The following is an 18295-nucleotide window of genomic DNA, read 5'->3' as shown; positions in this document are numbered from 1 at the left end:
GTCAAAGACTCAAGGGTTATCATTGTTGACAGTTCGAAAAAAAAGTCATATGATTTCTTTCATGTAGACGCCTTATCGTCGCATACTTCGTTTTTATTCGACCTGAAATTGTATTCTGTTGTCTGAGTGGAGTTGTACTTTAGCCCACTGAAAACGACAACGCACACCGAATTCAACGGAAAACTTTGATTGAATTGGAAAATGTGTTCCTTTCGTGATATAAATTTCAAACGATACTGCATTCATTCCTGATGGCCTGCTAGAAAAATGGTTCGAAATTGTGTGTATATAGGCGAATGCAACTTTGAACACGAAGGTGTTTCCATCACTCGCGCTTGATGTCACCGGCTGTGATAAAGTATCGTATTCGATTAAAAATGATGATTCTAATATACTAAACAACGTTTTGTGCTTAAAGCTATGTGTTTTAAAAAGTGTTAGCCGAAGAAAATGACGTCAAAATTAATATTTTCATTCGCTTTTGTACAAAATAAACATATTATTCATGGCTCGTTCTCCAAAATCAAGGAAAATATGAACTGTTTTTGCCAATAGGATTTCAAATTCAAAATTGAACATTTTTTCATGAATTCTATATTTCAAAACGATAATTTGCAAAGAATTGACTGGACAAAGTGGAACATAATGACATGAAAATTAATATTCATCGCCACGGAACAGAACATTTCGGAGAAAATTTAACTAACATACTTTTTGAAACTGATAACCGAAAATGTTCTAGAATGTGATGGAATAATATTTCGAACTGCGACGGTGATTCTCGTCGATTATGGGACAATTTTATGGCACACTTATTGATAATTAGCAGCAATTTATTAACAAACAAACAGCAGTAGAAATCCCAATAATGATTTTGAAATCAGTTAATAACATTCTATTCTTTCCTAATCCAATCGGCGGCCATTCATAGGTTATTATTTTCAATTTAATCATTTTGGCCTAAATAACGCTATTAAATATACAAACGAATTGAATTCGTTAGTTGCTGTTTTTTTTGGTTTTGTGCAGGTCTGTGTAGCCTAAAGTTACATCCAATGGTTTGTTTTGTTGGCAAAAAAATTCTAGTTCGAATTTTGAAAATTAAATAACGATTTAGAGGTGAAAACCACCCATATTATGACGAGAATTTTTCACTTTCATAGAAATTCGTCTAAGCGAGTACTTTCAATTGATAGCTATTGATCCAACGAAACTTTTGAACACTTATATTACGCTGAAATTTTGGAGAAAAGTCATAGAAATGATGCATTTTATAGTAATACTCAAACTTTTCCACGGTACTGTATGTAATAACAAATATGAATTTCCCTTGAATGTGTTTAGTCACATCATATTCGAAACTTCAAACTGAATGAAAATATACGAAAAAGAAGTCAGTGAAAATGAAAAAAAAAAACCGTTTTGTACAAGTCCAACTTGGACAAATTTACCTTTTGGGAGTATTTTCTTTCTTCCCGTGCAAAAACTATCGTTTAAATCAGGGAAGTCACAATGCAGATGTGTATTTTGTCTTGTTAAATAAAAAATTGAAAGCGTTAAAGCGAATATTTCATGCTATTTTATGATGGCACTGCAGCATATTGTCATGCTTGCAGCTGTGCCCTGCTCTCTCTGGTGGAATTATTTCATCATGATGCAGTTCAATTCGTTCATTTTTATTTCATTCTTTCGTTTGTTCGTTCATTCTTTCTTCGGATGTATCTCTGACGTTTGAACGATTGTCTGCATATTTGCATTGATCCTCCGTTTTTTTTTTTCGTCTTTTTCGCATTTGGAAATTTGTATAGGATCACTATACCGATATCCATCGGTACATTTGCCTGGTGTGAAAACATCAATAAAAGAATAGGACACCGAATGAACAATGAAACGTGAACGTGAACGTGTATTCGGGGTTTTATTTTGGAGAAGACATATTTTGCATACCACAACAATTGAATCGATAAAATTGAAGCAAACGAGCACAATGCATAAATTTCATAGACACATAGACACTCAACGGAGCAGAAAATGGTATTTCGTTTCTTTTTTCTTCTGGGTCTTTCAATATGAAGTGCAAGTGGTGAATATCCTGACATCGAAAAGAAGTTGTTGAAAAATAATTCAAGCTTCCGAGTCGTTTGTGGCGAAAACCGCACCGACGAAACAGCATGAACAAAAGAAAAAAAATAATGGCATCGAATGAGTGGGAAAATGGAAAGGTTTTATAGTTTGGTTGAAAAGTTTTCGGTTGGCGAGCGAGAAATATTCGTATGCATTGTCTATTGATTCATGCAATTTGTCAGGATCCCTTTTTCATTTAACTTTTCCCAACTGAATTGATGATTTTTGCCTCTTCTTTTTCTTTTGCCATGGAGAGCACTGTACAATCTCTCTTCACCCAAAAATAAAATGTAAAAATATTTCCTGATACAAACGAATGAAAAATAGATATTTCGTCCATCGATGTAAATCACTTCAGGACCACAATTGTTTATTTCGATCATCATTTCGACGGGAAAACTTTTACTGCAATTGATTTTCGACGCTGTTTGCAAAAAAATAAATATATCTCAAAAAACAATTGCCGTTAACAAAAAGTGCAGTCTGTCATTCTCCATCAGAAATATGTTCAAAATGCTCAAGTTTGGAGTATTGAATTAGCGCCAATTTACGGGTCCATTATTTAATAGAAAATGCAAAAATTTCAAAATTTATTGGCAACAAAATGATATCTTAGCATCATGACGGCATTGAGAAACCCATTTCCCAGCTAAACGGGTTGAATTTCCACGAATTGCCCAAAAACACGAACGATTGCGAAAGGAAGAAAAAAAACTCAAGCGAACGTTTGAATGACGTACAGAAATATAATTTCAGAGCGTTTTTGCTGGTGGCTCTGGCCTGATTGGTAGGCACGAATCAAGCGAAACTTCATAATTGATAAAGTTTTTCTTTTAGTTGGATGCTTTAAGGACCGGTATTTTTTTTCGTCAAGTCATTTCATTTTCGGATGTGATGTGCTGTCATTCTTTCTTATCTCAGTCTCCTTTTTACGACCATCGTGTTTTTTTTTTGCTGGTAACTACCCATTCCGAATGTCCGATACCAAGTTTTAATGTTTCATGAACCCATCGACAGAGTCAAGTGAAAGAACTTATGGGAAATTAAGGAAACTGGTGTCATCAGTTCGTGTGTTCGACATTTTCATTCGTCCGTCGTAGTATATCATGTCCAGTTCTTCGTGTCGTTGTTTGTCTTCAAAAATATAGTTTTAATGCCTCTTAGAGTGGCAGCTCGTTGCCCGTTTGTTCTTGTGTTGCGGACAACAACGACAAAAAAACTAAAGCGTAAGGTAAATTCCATAAGGAACGTGGTAGTTGCAGCAGCTAAAAGCTGTTATTCGATATACTGCTCTTGCTGAATTTTTATTACACTGACTCATACACACACACACAAACAACCTGAATTAAATCTCATTGTGAGTGCATGTCGAATGCGGGTGTCATGCATTCTGAATTGGCGTCACTCCGTTACTCAAGCATATGCTTCGAGCTTGTTGCATCGTGAAATGCATCGGTCACTGAATATCCTCAATTTGAAATGGCACAACTTTGGAAAGGGAGAGAGAAAAAAACATCTTTCGCCGACGTCAATGACTGCTACAGAAGTCGAAATAGCTCAACAAAAATGTTGCACTGTTGACAAGTAGTTAAGTCGTGTTTGCTTCATAATAGATAGATTCATAAAACGCAGCATCTGTGCTATGGCATGGAGGGATGTGTGTACGCTGTACGTGTACGTGCACATTGAAGCGCAAAACGATCATAAATGCGGTAATTTTGTACGACATTAAGTGTAAATGGTAGTTGTTGTGCACAAATTGGCCAAGTAAACACACACAAATATATGTATCGTTCAAACATTGAGTGACAAATATGTACTTACACTTGTCATGAATGCTCGATTTTACGAGACGATGAAAGATAAATATCCACGTTGATTGATGACTATTTTCAATCACAAAATGGAAAATTGTTACAAACGGAGAAGAAAACCCAGACACGAAGCATTATTATTGGTATTATAGCAATTGTTTGGTTTCTCTTGCATTTAACCGCATGTATCCTCTGCAAAACATAGATTTATTACCACTTAATAGTTAATTAGCGGCCGGGCAAGATTGGCCATTATTAATTTATGAATTTATTGGTGTTACACATGACTATGGTCTCATATATCGCAACCAATTTTATGATACAAAAATGACCTCTATGTGGTTGTACGGGGAGCGCAATTGCCTTGGAATTTCACATAATATTTATACGCTTCACCTCGTCGTAGTTTGATTGTATATTGAAGCACATATTGAGTGCACGTGTGCGGTTGATCTTGTTGACCTCCCGATTGGAGTGACATTATCATATTAAATATTACTGCGGTATTGGACATAATTATCATATAAACATAGCAGAGATTTGCCGTCATATACTTTCTGACTCTAGAAGTCAGTTTGCATATCATATCATGTTGCCCATTACTCATTTCACTGAATTTTAGCTATGCGTTTTTGGAGGAAAAATTCCCAGGAATAATTTTCTTTAACAATGTTGCGGATGAAATAGTTTTGACAGCAATATCATAGAGCCAATATGCCTCACAGTGGGGCGAATTCCAATGGAACATGCTATTTATTCAAATTTCATACTCGAAATTCTTTAACAATTAGCCAAACAATTCATAGACTATGAATCATAGTCATGAAAAAATCGATTATAACTATAGAGTAAATTGTTGTTATCAATTTTCAACCTTTTTTATGTATTTATTTGAATATGCTGAATAAATTGTTGCCATACACATCAAAACATCCTGCAAATTGCGCAGGGGCGCCATTCAGATTGGCTTTCTTGTGTGAGAATCTGGTTCTATCGATCTTCGAAAGAACTGTTTCTGTAACTATAAAGTAATGCAGGTAAAGTAAAGTAAATTTATGTAGTGTAGTAATGGTCCATGGTCCATAGCTGTGTGGCCACACATCAATAAGCGGTTTATTATTTTCGGATGCTACAACGACTGACTTTATTTCAAACTTATGCCAAGAATGTTACCATAATCCCTCTCCGCTCTATGTACAGTAATTAATCGAGGAATTCGCCGATGGGACCAAAATTGTTTGGTTCTTTCCTTTTAATCTTCTTAAATGTTAACTTCAATAAATGTTCGAGTTACTTGGAACAGTTTTCCATTTCTCAAAGCTATTGTTTCAGGTGTTTTCGGTGTATTTTGGTTTGGCTGCATTGTGTCCACATTTTTAAACGTTTTTCCGAAATACTTTTATCCTACAGTATTTAACTTTAGAAGAATTTAAGAATTACACTGTGAAAATTCGAAAGCCAATTGCAAGTAGCCTCGAAAACTGTGAACGTAGAGAGAGTAAACAGAATTGGAATTTCGAAAAATAAACTCTTAAACAAGACTTTGTTTCAGAGATCATTTGTTTGCTTTATACTTGTTTGTTTTACAATACGATTTCCATGCGACCCAAACAACGGTATACATTTTGTTGACGTATCTCTTGATAATATTTTAAAAGAGAAATTAAGATTTCTTCCGTTCCATAAAATGATGATTACAAAACCATGATCAACATTTAAAAGGAATTAAAACCGAAATTCCTTTCAAAATGTCCAAAAGTTTCGGAAAACGGAGAGAGAGCTTGCACGCATTCATGTGGCATTGCATGATTGTACTGCTACTCCATCCATCCATTTGTTTCAATTGAAGCGAACAAGTTTCATAAATCCAAACATAAACGCAGCAGCACATGTACACAATTTCGGGCCAAATTTCAGCAAACAGCAAAATCCCATTTACGTCACACATTTTCTCATTTCTGTCGTATTCCGAGATATTGAATGTGTAATGGTATTTGAATGCTAACAAATACACACCCTATGCGTTTTTGCATGAACGCAAACAACGTTCGCGTCCGAGGGTATGTCTGTCGCAAATCATGCTATTGGGGCTGCCACTAATGTTGCGCTGCCGTATGAAATGCACGGTACGTGTTGTGGGGCGCATGCTCAAAAGCTTCCGTTCATTTTTCTTCCTTCGTCTTTGATGAAAATCCGAAAGTGTATGGACATTCGCAGCATCCGACAGTAGCGTCGCCAGTGACAACAATAACAAAATACACACTCTCTGCATTCACACATAGAGAAATAAGAAGCGACTCTCTTCTTCGTTCAGTGCAACATTTACGGTCGATGTGTGCGTAAAAGTGAACATTTTCTCCATACAGAAAATTAAATAATTTCGAGTGTAGACGATTTTTTTCTTATTTCAAATATTAAAATTGTCACAAACAATTGACGGACGTTTGGAAAAATATCATTTTAAATCGTTTTAATTGGTGGCAAGTGAAGAAAATTCAGCGAATGAAAATCGATGAGTTTGATTGCTGTCAAAGTTGCTTGAAAAACCATCCATTTTCCGTGTTCGCAAGGATTGTGCGTAGTAATGTAGAAGAGCCATAATGTTGAACGCTTTCATATGTTTTTGCTTTGCATTGAATGACACTATGTAGGCTCAATGATAATAGAATCAAAATTTTCATGTGCCGTGAATTTGGTTTGGTGTGCCAAAACAAACGTAGTTGGATTCAAACGTAATCTCGGCAATTTTTGCCCCATTCGACACTGGAAATTATAGAATATCGAATATGATTTCGTTGAAAATAATCGCGGTGTTTGTTTTGCATTTGATTGTGGTGCGGGAAATTAACGGAAATCCGGATGCAAAACGACTTTATGATGATTTGTTGAGCAATTACAATCGATTAATCCGACCGGTCAGCAATAATACACAAACGGTTTTAGTTAAGCTTGGCTTGCGTTTGTCACAGCTCATTGACTTGGTAAGTGGTTTGAATCAGCGAGTGTTTGCATCGAAATGAAATTAATTGAAATTCCGTCGTTCCGCTTTGTTTTATTTGCAGAATTTGAAGGATCAAATCTTAACCACAAACGTTTGGTTGGAACACGTAAGTTTCACTGCTTCTCCTCCTTCCGTGCCATAGTACCGCGCGTGACATTTATTAATGAATTTAATTAAAGACGATTCATGCTGATGCTAGCATTTCGATTCAATATCCATTTGCATACGTATTTCATAATTATTTCCGCCACTCATTCATCGCTATCACTGTCCATCAGCCCCATTGAGTCGCAAATAATATCATTTTAATTGGATCTATTAAATTTCCTTCATTTTGTATAAAATCCTGAGCATTTGGAAATTGTGTCGACCATTTTCGTTTGCAATACTTCTTCGTTTCTCGTAGATCGTCTTCGACTTCTTCTTATCCTACCAACACATCTGTTGATTAAATTTAATTAAATTTCGCATGCTTAATTGTGATTTTTGCTTAAACACGCACACATCGATTGACTACAGGAATGGCAAGACTATAAACTCAAATGGGATCCATCGGAATATGGCGGTGTCCAAGAGCTGTATGTCCCGTCGGAACACATTTGGCTACCGGATATTGTCTTGTACAACAAGTGAGTTTCTTAATTCAACTACACCAAATTGGAACGTAGATCTTATCATTTTGATTTTGAAAATGCCAACAAGGTGCAGCAATAGATGAACCTACCGAGATTATCCCATCAAATTTAATTTATTCAGCCGATTCAAGCATTGATTGCATCTCGGCAAAATATTCATTTCCTATTCAATTTTATTTTTAAACAAAGCCGTGTTTTTCGAGCGACTGACGAAAACTCCAACCAGTTTGTTTTGATGTGTATGGCAACCCAAGCTAAACAGTAAGATAATATTCTATCGTGACGATGAATTTCATCGTGAACTAGCGGCTAGCGCATGTACAGTGTAAATGCACACTTCTCCTTTCTCACTGCTGCTGTGTTGAACAAAAGTAAACGGTTCACGCACACCAATACATGGCTGTATGCGTGCGCTATGGAGCTACAGTAGACCGATCCAAAAAAAAGTTGTGCCTCATCCCAAAAGTCCGGCCAGTTTCGAAAAATATACCTCAAAAAAATAGGTTTTGTCCAAAAAAAACGATATGGGTACCATACAAAAACCCATAACAAGCCTCACATCAAAATTTTCATGACAGTGTTTTCGGAAGCCATTTTAGATCGCTACATTTCGACCAAAATAATTTTTCCAGCCAATATTCGGCAGAAACTGTTGATGAGGTTTTGTTTGGCTCGTCAATATCTACAACTTTTACCAAGACATCAGCCCTTGAAAAGGCATTCTGGGTCAGTTACAGTGTAAAAAATTGAAATTTTTCGGCATTTTTTACATTTTTTGCTCTACAAGTCGACCAGGCGGTGGACTATTGTTCGGTTTTCGACTTGTGTCGTGTAGCCAGAATCTGTACAAACATTTTGGTACTTGTCAGATTGCAATTTGGATGGATATTGGCGACAATTGATTCACACATATAAGACAAATTTCAGGCCGAAATGAGCAAATCACGACTACGAGCTTCGATCTGACAAATAAAAGCAAGCGATTTCTACCTTCTCTGCCTTTGAACATTTAGTATGATCCCTTACGAACATTTTAAGTGACAACACGACCAAATCGAGTGATGTTTTCACATATTTCTGGCCTCATATTCGATTTAAACTCCCAAAAAATCGACATTTGACCAAAAAATCCTTAAGTATAGGCTTTTTAGGGATGGTGTCTTGGTGCAATGTTATTTTTTCTCGAAAATATGGGGAGTCTACCCAGACAAAAACTCTCAAAATTGACTTTTTAAGGTACCTCCCGAACAAAATTTACGTTTTTCATGCATTTTTCTATGAAAATATCATTTTTTGTTCGGGAGGTACCCCAAAGTTTGAGGTATATTTTTCGAAACTGGCCGGACTTTTGGGATGAGGGACAACTTTTTTTTTTGGATCGGTCCAAGCTACAGTCATGTATCGGTTTGCGTGCATAGCATACTATGTTTAACACAGCAGCAGTGAGAAAGGAGAACTTTTACAAACACGCGCTCGCCGTTATTCCACGATGAAATTCATCGTCACGATAGAATCTCATCTTACTGTTCCGCTTGGGAATAATTTATTCAGCATATTCAAATAAATACATAAAAAAGGTTGAAAATTGATAACGTTTAGAATTTCGAGTATGAAATTTGAATAAATAACATGTTCCATCGGAATTTGCCCCACTGTGAGACATATTGGCTCTATGATATTTCTATGCGATGTCTTACAACCGAACCAGCAACACGGTATTGAATATGAACAATTCGTTCTAGGTTTTAACGAGACACATCAATTATTAAATTCATTCATTTTGGTTAATTAATTGAATGTGAAATATCAACACATCAATTCGACCACACAAAACTATGAATCATTTAAAATTCGGCCAAGAGTTTGCATTCGGAAAATAAATTGCACTTTTCAGCAAATGCAGGTGTACATACAACACCGAAGAAAAAATGAAATGATATATCGATAAAATTCATTGCATTTGCGGTTCATTCAACTTCGTTCGCTCGCTCGTTGTTTTATTTTGATAAAAAAAAAAGGTGACAAGCGACAATTGAACTGCCAACGGTAATGAATAAACACTGATTGAAATAATTAATTTATTGAGAGCCATGCAGAAGCCTAGCTGGTATGGAATTCGAAATAAAATTGATTATTTCCATTTGAATGCGATCTTCAAAACCAATATTCAGTGGGGTTTTTCCTCCTATTTTATGCTCTTATGCTTTTTAGCGATTTCAATTTTTCACTTTGAAAATGATCTAATTGTTTAATGGACACATTGTGTCTTGAAATTCGGTTGAAATTCGCTTAATAATTCATTCTCTTCATTTTTTTGAAAAAAAAGAGAATAAATTGAAAAAAAAATTGCTTGAGTGCTTCAAGCACTTGTTTATATTAGCTGATTTAATGAATTCTGCCACTTCAGCCGTTTTATTTTAATTGAAATGCATTTTTTTATTGCAATTTTGGTGAAATAGCGCCGATGGAGAGTATGTTGTAACAACGTTGACAAAGGCCGTGCTGCACTATACGGGCAAGGTGTATTGGACGCCGCCAGCCATTTTCAAATCATCATGCGAAATTGACGTGAGATACTTTCCATTCGATCAACAGACGTGCTTCATGAAATTCGGATCATGGACATACGGTAAGAAATATATGTATAAAAGAAGATGTTCCGTGATAATTGGCCAAATTTTATTTTTCACATTTATGGCTTCTTTCATGTGTGTGCCGTTAGACTTCTCTCAATCTAAGTCTATTACCAAAATCCTATTCAAAACAGTTAACTGCAGCAAATATTTATGTTAACAGCACTGATAAATGAAAGCAATAAGAGATGATTATAGGGAACGATGAAGAAAATTAAAATATGAACAACTGTGATTCTAAATTATGACTAAAATATGAGAAAGGAAAACCAGAACAATAATTTGATATTAAATACTGGTTATTTACGTTTGTTAATATATAAAATTAAAAATATAAATATGTTTTCTTTTTCTATTTTTTCAGATGGCGATCAGGTAATGTATTGTTATTATTGGTATTGCATTGTACGATGGAGGTCAGGTTTGAGTTTTTTCGTACTTTTACACTTCACAACGAGATGTCAGAATATAAATGTGATGTGATTCATGCCAAATCTATTGATATTTGGCACAAAATCTGTAACAACGGAAACCATTTTAATTTCATCGTTGATTTTTCCAAGAAAAAAAAAAACAACTCGTTAAGTAAATTCTTAATGAAGGTTTATAGCGAAAAGAAAATGAGTGAATAAATCTGATGGAAGACGTTCCCGTTTTTCGGAACAGCCGTTGCTGTAGCTGCAGCAGCCGCAGGAAAAATTGGGGACGAGGGTGCATAATAATTTTAATTGAATTATCCATTATTTCAGAGCAATTATAAAATTCAACACAAAAATTCATTTCATATAATGCAATATTTTTTCATTGTGTGCTCCACTTCGAAAGCAATTCAGTGCACAAACATCCACTTTGCCATGGTTGCGCTCGATGCAAAACTATTTATTTAACGATAGAATGGAGATAAAAAAAATTATGGGTAGAATTTCCCATAGTAGAAAGAGTCTGTGTGTGTTGTCATGGTTTTCACACACACACTCTCTTTCGCTCGCTTGCTCTCTGGGTTGTGGTTATGTTTGTCTTTTTCGCTATATTAAAATGGAATTTTCATCATGTTAAGGATTAAGTGATGGCATCTGGTACTCTCACATGCACTTCACGTTTCCATACACTGGGCTTAAAATGTGGGCTACCATCGGCAGTGAAAGACAACGGGAAATCATACACACAAAGAGACACACACACACACACAACACTTCGACGTCATAAAAAATTCGTTTGCTTTATTTTAATATATGGTTACAAGTTGAATCAAACCGAAAAATACGCCAAAATCATGTAGCACAAGCACAGTGAAGCGACACCGATTGCTGTGTGTGTGTGTGTGTGTGTCTTGCTTCTGCCATGCAATTTCATACATAAATTGAGTGCAGAAATATTTATGTATGTACGTTTTTACAACAGTACATCCATTGAACTGGGACAACAAGGATATGGGCGATTTGAATTCACACATTGAACATACTGGAAAAATTCCGCGCAACATGAGCCATATCGTAACACACACTCAGACGTACAGCGAAAACTTTCCATGTTTTACACCATCTCCATTCTCTCTCTACCCGTTCGCGTCTTCAGCCAGAGTTGAAATTCGAGAAAGAGAATGAGGGATAAAAAATGTTTCATGTGCATGACAGAGCGCTTATGCATAAATAATTCACAATCTCGCCTGAATATTCATGATGGCAATGCAGAACGAGATTGAATAATGACTTTTCTGGCTAGCCGAATAATGAGCAGCTTGTTAAAGCGCGCGAAAGTATGTTCGCAAACGAACCGCGAACCGAAAAAAATGTTCATATATACTTTCGGATGTGGGTGTATAGATAGCATCACTAACATGCCATATCGCAATATGTACGATCGGAAATAAGAATCTCTCACGCTGATGCGAAATCTTTTTTCCCATCAGATTTACTAAAAATTGATTACTCGATGGCAGTAACACCGTTTTGACATTTTTATTTCACAATTTTTCCTTTGATGCCATCCAATCAGGCCCTGCCGTCATTTTATTTCTATGTGCTCCAGTGTTAGAGTCCTTAAATCTATTAAAAAAGCGTTTTATTTTGCTTTGATCTTAAAAACATCCTGAATAAGACGTTAATGTTTTATTTCCATTGCATTGCTGTTATAAATACGCTCAGGTACGACACGTCTCAATCACTTTGTTGTGCTGTTGATGTTGCAATTTTCATTGTTGCCATTAAACGGTGAAAATGCAGCACAAAATCTCGTTACGACAATCTTGTTCCTTGCAAACGGCGAAAATATTTAAATTACATGCACTACAAAAAGAACATCCTCACGTCTGCATAATGAAACTTGCATTCTCATCTTTGATGCTGTGGACTCTTTTTGTTGCTTCCATTGAAGAAAATGAAAACTATTTCCACTTTTAATCTGTACGGAATGAAAGATTTAGTGTTTTGATCAGTGATGCGTAGGAAGATGAAAAATATTGTCGAACTGAAGAAAAAGCAGCCCGGCTTAAGAAGCATGGCTTGAAATGTATTTAGAATAGGAATTAAACTGATATTCAACTACTTGAGCTCTGCCAAAATACTTTTGCATGCAAAATGTGTGCACCCGTATCGCATCGATGTCGCAATTTATGTGAATAAGCCGTATAGATTCAATGAATTTTTAAAATTTATAACCGTTAATCGTGCCAAAATGTATCACATAAATCGGATTTTGAACGGGACTTTATCAATGGCACTATGGAAAATTTTACACATGAATGAAAAAAACGGGCGAAATATATAAATCAAAGTGTTTTGCAAATCCAAATAAAATTCGTTCAAAGATTTTGCGCATCGAAAATTTCCCAACAACTGCAATGTCATTCGAAGTTATTTGAGCGTTGGCATTTTGTTGTTTTTCTTCTTTTTCTTCTTGTGTTAAGTTACGTCAAGTGTATGCAAAATAAATGTAACAAAAGCACTGTTCTGTCGAGTGATTTCTTTCTTCCTTCAAAAAGTGGATGGATTCAATGGGAGTAACTTGTCGATTTGTTTGCATCATGTGTCGTTGCACCGGTTGGTTACGAACGAACGAATCGGTTTCATAATTTATTTATTGAAGTCATTTGGCGCACATGCTACATCGAAACTGTACGCAAAAATTGCATGCCATTTGCCTGATGAGCAGATTATTTCTAAATGAATAAGACATGCGAGGGGTGTGTGTATCGGTGTGTGAATATATGCGAGACAGACACTGATGCATCCTGAAATCGATTTCAATCATGTTGATTCACTCCTAAATCTACGACTAATGATTAATAGAGCATCGAGTCGAACGTGACTTTTTCGCCTGAACAAAGAACGAACGTTTCATTGAAACTCAATACATTTTCCGTAAATCTTGTGAAAGCTCAATTCGATTGAGAATTCACTTTAAAATGAAATCTTCCACAAAGTTCGCCGCTGACGCCGTTGAAGAGCTGCGCGTGCACTACACACTCGCAGGCATTAAGAAGCAGTGGTGTATGTGTGAAGCATTTGCGAACCAAAGCCATAAAAACGGTATGTTCATTTTGTGAGCAATTTTTATTTATTTTGCGATCCATTGATGGATCGACATCCGTTCAATTGGCTTTGGCAATTTTCAAGCCACCTAAAATACACACTAAACCGTTCGCGATAAGTAGATTTGTTTTTTTTTTTTTATTTCGAAGAGAGATGTGCGAACGAACAGAAGGAGAAAAATTGGGTGAAGAGTTCAATACAATTTCAGAGATATGACCTTTGGCATTTTTCATTTGTAACTAGATTCATGCGAGCCATTTGTATGTGTGCGTACGATAAGAGAGTGTGATATGTTTGACCGGGTGTTCGATTACGTGTTAAATAAAAGATTTTTTTCGGCTCTAAAAAATTCCGATGCTCCTTGATTCCGTTGAATGCGCCGAATATGATGAGAGGGGAAAGATTGTTCATGAATCATATTAAATGTTGAAAAATCACCTATTTTTATTCGATCCCCTATCGAGTTATTGTATCAATATCCGAACGATAGACGATGACAACGATGATAACGGAAAACAAATCGTCTGAAGTTTGTTATTGAGTAGAGAGTGAACGAACAAAAAGAGAAGAAAAAGAAAAAAAAAATCGAGACGAACAAGACAAGTAGAAAAATCCACTTCGATTAAGAAAGTTTCGAAGGCAAAAATGTGGATAATGAATTTTTATTCCAATGACTTATTGAATTCCATGAGAACTTGAAATTTGATCACTTGTGATTTACAATATAGCATGCTGCATACCATCTATTGAGTCGATTGAAATTCGACGAGTAAATCGATGAATGGATAAATGTTGTTTTGAAGTGAATGTGAGCTTGTTCACAAATCTTATAATTGCATTTGATTTATATTTCTTTCGTTCTATTTTTTCGCGTCTATTTCTAACGCTGTGTGTCATTCATCGTTTCGGCTGCTCGGCACACATAGATTGATTTAAAGCACATAAATCAGACGAAAGGCGACAACAATAAAGTTGAGTTGGGTATCGACTTGCGAGAATTCTATCCCAGTGTTGAATGGGACATTCTAGGTGTACCCGCCGAACGACACGAGAAGTACTATCCCTGTTGTGCCGAACCGTATCCGGGTAAGTGAATCACTTTCGCTCGCTTTTTCCCTCGCTGCAGTGAATCTGTTCCTCCACTTTTACTCCGCATTTATTGACTGAGTGTATGTGTGTGTGGATGATTGATTGCAAACGTTTGGCAAATGATGTAATCGAAATTTTTTTGCGACCATATGAAGAAAATTGAAAAAGGAACTTACGCGCCCAACGCATCATTCATTCGTTCACACGTAGGCAATATAATGAACAAGAATATTTCGATGTCATTAGAAAATGTTTGAAAAGTTCGAGAATGTGTAAAGCGTTGCCGATACGATTTGGTGGGTGATTGATCGGAGTCATTTTAACTTTGTGAAGACAACAAGTGGAAATGGCAACGGAGAAAAAAAGGCTTCAAAAGGTTTGAATATTAAATTCAAAGTGGAACAAACAACATATATACGTATCCTTCTGGCGCCTACGTTTTCAATATGTGTGTGTATGTGTCTGTAGAGAGAGAAAATAAATAATCATTCCGTCCTTTAATCATGATGCATTAATCATTTTCCCCATATTTATGTAACGGTCTATATTTTCTTCTCTTTCGCATCGCCCCGTTCCCGTCACAGATATCTTCTTCAACATCACATTACGACGCAAGACATTATTCTACACTGTCAACTTAATCGTGCCGTGTGTCGGCATTTCATATTTGTCGGTGTTGGTATTTTATTTGCCAGCCGATTCAGGTGAGAAAATTGCCCTTTGCATCAGTATTTTACTGTCGCAAACGATGTTCTTCTTGCTGATTTCCGAAATTATACCGTCAACATCGTTGGCATTGCCGCTGCTGGGAAAATATCTCCTCTTCACTATGGTACTGGTCGGGTTGTCCGTTCTTGTAACCATTGTCATATTGAATATACACTATCGCAAGCCATCTACACATAAAATGGCACCGTGGGTACGGAGTTTCTTCATAAAAATCCTGCCGACACTGCTGTTGATGCGTGTGCCAAAAGATTTGCTCCGTGATTTGGCCGCAAAGAAAATCAACTATGGCATCAAAATGAAAAAATCCAAATTCACTGCAGCACTAACGGCCGAAATGCAATTAAATTCGGGTGGATCGAGTCCAGATTCGATACGAGCGATGCAGGGACGCGGTTGCAATGGATTACACAGTACAATCGCAACGAATCGTTTTAGTGGTTTAATGGGCGCTTTTGGCAATGCAAGCGGCTACAATGGATTGCCATCGGTGATGTCGGGCTTAAATGAATCGCTGAGCGATGTAGCACCACGCAAAAAATACCCATTCGAATTGGAAAAAGCCATGCACAATGTCATGTTTATCCAGCATCGTATGCAGAAAGTTGACGAATTCAATGCGGTGAGTTTTTGTTGTTGTTGTTGTTGTCGAGTTTTACTACATTTATTGTGTGAATTTCATACGTTAATTCCGATGTGGTTGTTAATTGATAAAATCCATCGTTTTATTTGACACCCGACTTTGGACACGTACCGCACATCGTACTGCTTTCGATTTGTTTGAAAAAAAAATCCTCTCAATTTTCTCCGTTTGTTTTTTCGTTTCATTGTCATCACCCGGGCTGCGGAATGTAGGAGGATCAAGATTGGGGTTTTGTTGCCATGGTATTGGATCGTTTGTTTTTGTGGCTTTTTATGGCTGCATCAGTGTTTGGAACGTTTGTCATCCTATGCGAAGCACCATCACTTTACGATGATACTCAACCAATTGACACGGAATTATCAATAATTGCGAAGCAAATTTTCAATTTAAGTCTTCACAATAAATACTAAATCTGTGCGCGAGACAACAAAACGACGAATATAAGTATATATATTGAGATCGTAAAACTAACACAATTTTATTACAACCTCAAATAGATTAAAACTATCACACTATAGACAAATAACTATCTATTGCTCTGTACACATCTCCAATAGCAAAAGTCTGAAATACTGAAATCAAAACCGCCATAATACATTTCATGGAGAATAGAGAAAGTAAAGTACACAAATAAACTTAATGGCGCACGATAGCTGCGAAAGAAACAGATGTGTACTGTACCACCGTGGTATTCTTATTCAAATGTGTTTCGATTTTCGAAAGCGTTATTCACCACATCTGGGAAATAGCTTAATTTCCACTTAACGAAAGTAGAAAATTTGCACACATTTCTCAATAGAACGGTCGTAAAAAGTGAACACATCGTTCACTTTCACTTGAAACGCGCTAGCATATATGCAATTTCATCCTTTCAAACACGCACCATCAAATCAAGGGGGAAACTACTACTACCGCGTAATTCATATTAATACAATCTAGTACAACACAAATTCTGAAAAATTCCAAAAAATTCTGCGCAATTCAAAACAATTCCAATCGATTTCGATGTTCCTTAGTCAAATTTGGTGATGATCAACTCAAAATATCGCAAATATAGGGACATTTACCATTCATTTGAATGCATATTGAAGATTTTTACTTCCAAAACATATTTGACTTGGTTTGATCTACAAGACTCAATTTTAGCTCTGTTTTCTATTTTGAAAATATTTTATGTATCATAAAGCCTTTACCTATTTGAAGTGAAATATTGAATTGGAAGTGAGACCTATGTACAATTAAAAACGCCATATCTGAAGTTATTTCGATAAGATTGAACATCCATGCGCTTAAGCATCCCTTTGAGATGCTAAATGACCCTATATTTGCAATTTTTGAAGTTGATCATCATCAAATTTGACTTAGAAACATCGGAATTGATTGGAATTGGTTTGAATTGCGCAGAATTCTTTGGAATTTATCAGAATTGGTGTTGTACTAGATTGTATTAATATGAATTATGCGGTAGTAGTAGTTTCCCCCTTGCATCAAATACATATATAAATAATTTAATGTATGTATAGCTCAAATCAATAACACACAAAATAATCACGTCACTAAAAATCGACTTTGGATGTCACCAGATAGATCAATATAGTACATAACATCACAAGAATTGTACATTTTGTTGAACCTCACGTTATTTTCTTCCACCGTCATAGTTAACTCATTTCAGTATTTTGACGAATTTTTTTTTTTAAACGAAAAATGAATCATTTGAACATTTTGCTTCACCGAATTTGGGGTTAAAACAAACAAGACAAAAAAATAACACCATCAAAAATTAAATCTTAAAAATTAAATAGCAAATTTTGTTTAGGCTAAAACCAATAAGTTAACATTTGTAGTTTTGTCATTTAAGCGAAATCCAAAAAAAAAAATTATGAATAAAGACATCAATTACATTAAACAATCAAGAGATTGGTTTTTCTTTTCTTTATTCGTAGCACAAGTGTTATTTCATCTAGTAGACGAAAAAAAAAAAATCATTCGCTATGGTATAGGTAAGTACCTACTAACTTCACTGGAAACAGCTAGACGAAACGTCCATGTTTGGACAAATTACATTTGCAACAGAATCGCCGCTTGATCTTTTCGATT

The 18295-nt window shown here is 35.9% G+C and overlaps 1 protein-coding gene across 1 annotated transcript; it reads left to right on the top strand.

Moving 5' to 3' along the window:
• The first annotated feature begins 3637 nt into the window (after window positions 1-3637).
• LOC129575520 (acetylcholine receptor subunit alpha-like 2) lies at window positions 3638-16718 on the top strand. Its single transcript, XM_055459276.1, has 8 exons — window positions 3638-6919; window positions 7001-7045; window positions 7459-7568; window positions 10034-10203; window positions 10572-10582; window positions 14664-14823; window positions 15411-16174; window positions 16408-16718. Exons 1-8 carry the CDS (start codon window positions 6725-6727, stop codon window positions 16603-16605), a joined length of 1653 nt encoding a protein of 550 aa, XP_055315251.1. The 5' UTR covers window positions 3638-6724; the 3' UTR covers window positions 16606-16718.
• Window positions 16719-18295: the final 1577 nt, after the last annotated feature.

Source organism: Sitodiplosis mosellana, unplaced genomic scaffold, assembly GCF_009176505.1.
Source record: "Sitodiplosis mosellana isolate CC-2019 unplaced genomic scaffold, AAFC_SMos_1.0 Smas_scaffold_1, whole genome shotgun sequence".
In the NCBI taxonomy this organism is placed as follows: domain Eukaryota; kingdom Metazoa; phylum Arthropoda; class Insecta; order Diptera; family Cecidomyiidae; genus Sitodiplosis; species Sitodiplosis mosellana.
This window is presented reverse-complemented; position numbering and strand designations above follow the sequence as displayed.

Coding starts and splice junctions, on each gene's coding strand:
- LOC129575520 (XM_055459276.1), top strand. CDS start 6,725: ATGATTTCGTTGAAAATAATCGCGGTGTTTGTTTTGCATTTGATTGTG. Junction 7,046..7,458: donor CAAACGTTTGGTTGGAACAC/GTAAGTTTCACT, acceptor GATTGACTACAG/GAATGGCAAGACTATAAACT. Junction 16,175..16,407: donor AAGTTGACGAATTCAATGCG/GTGAGTTTTTGT, acceptor TGCGGAATGTAG/GAGGATCAAGATTGGGGTTT.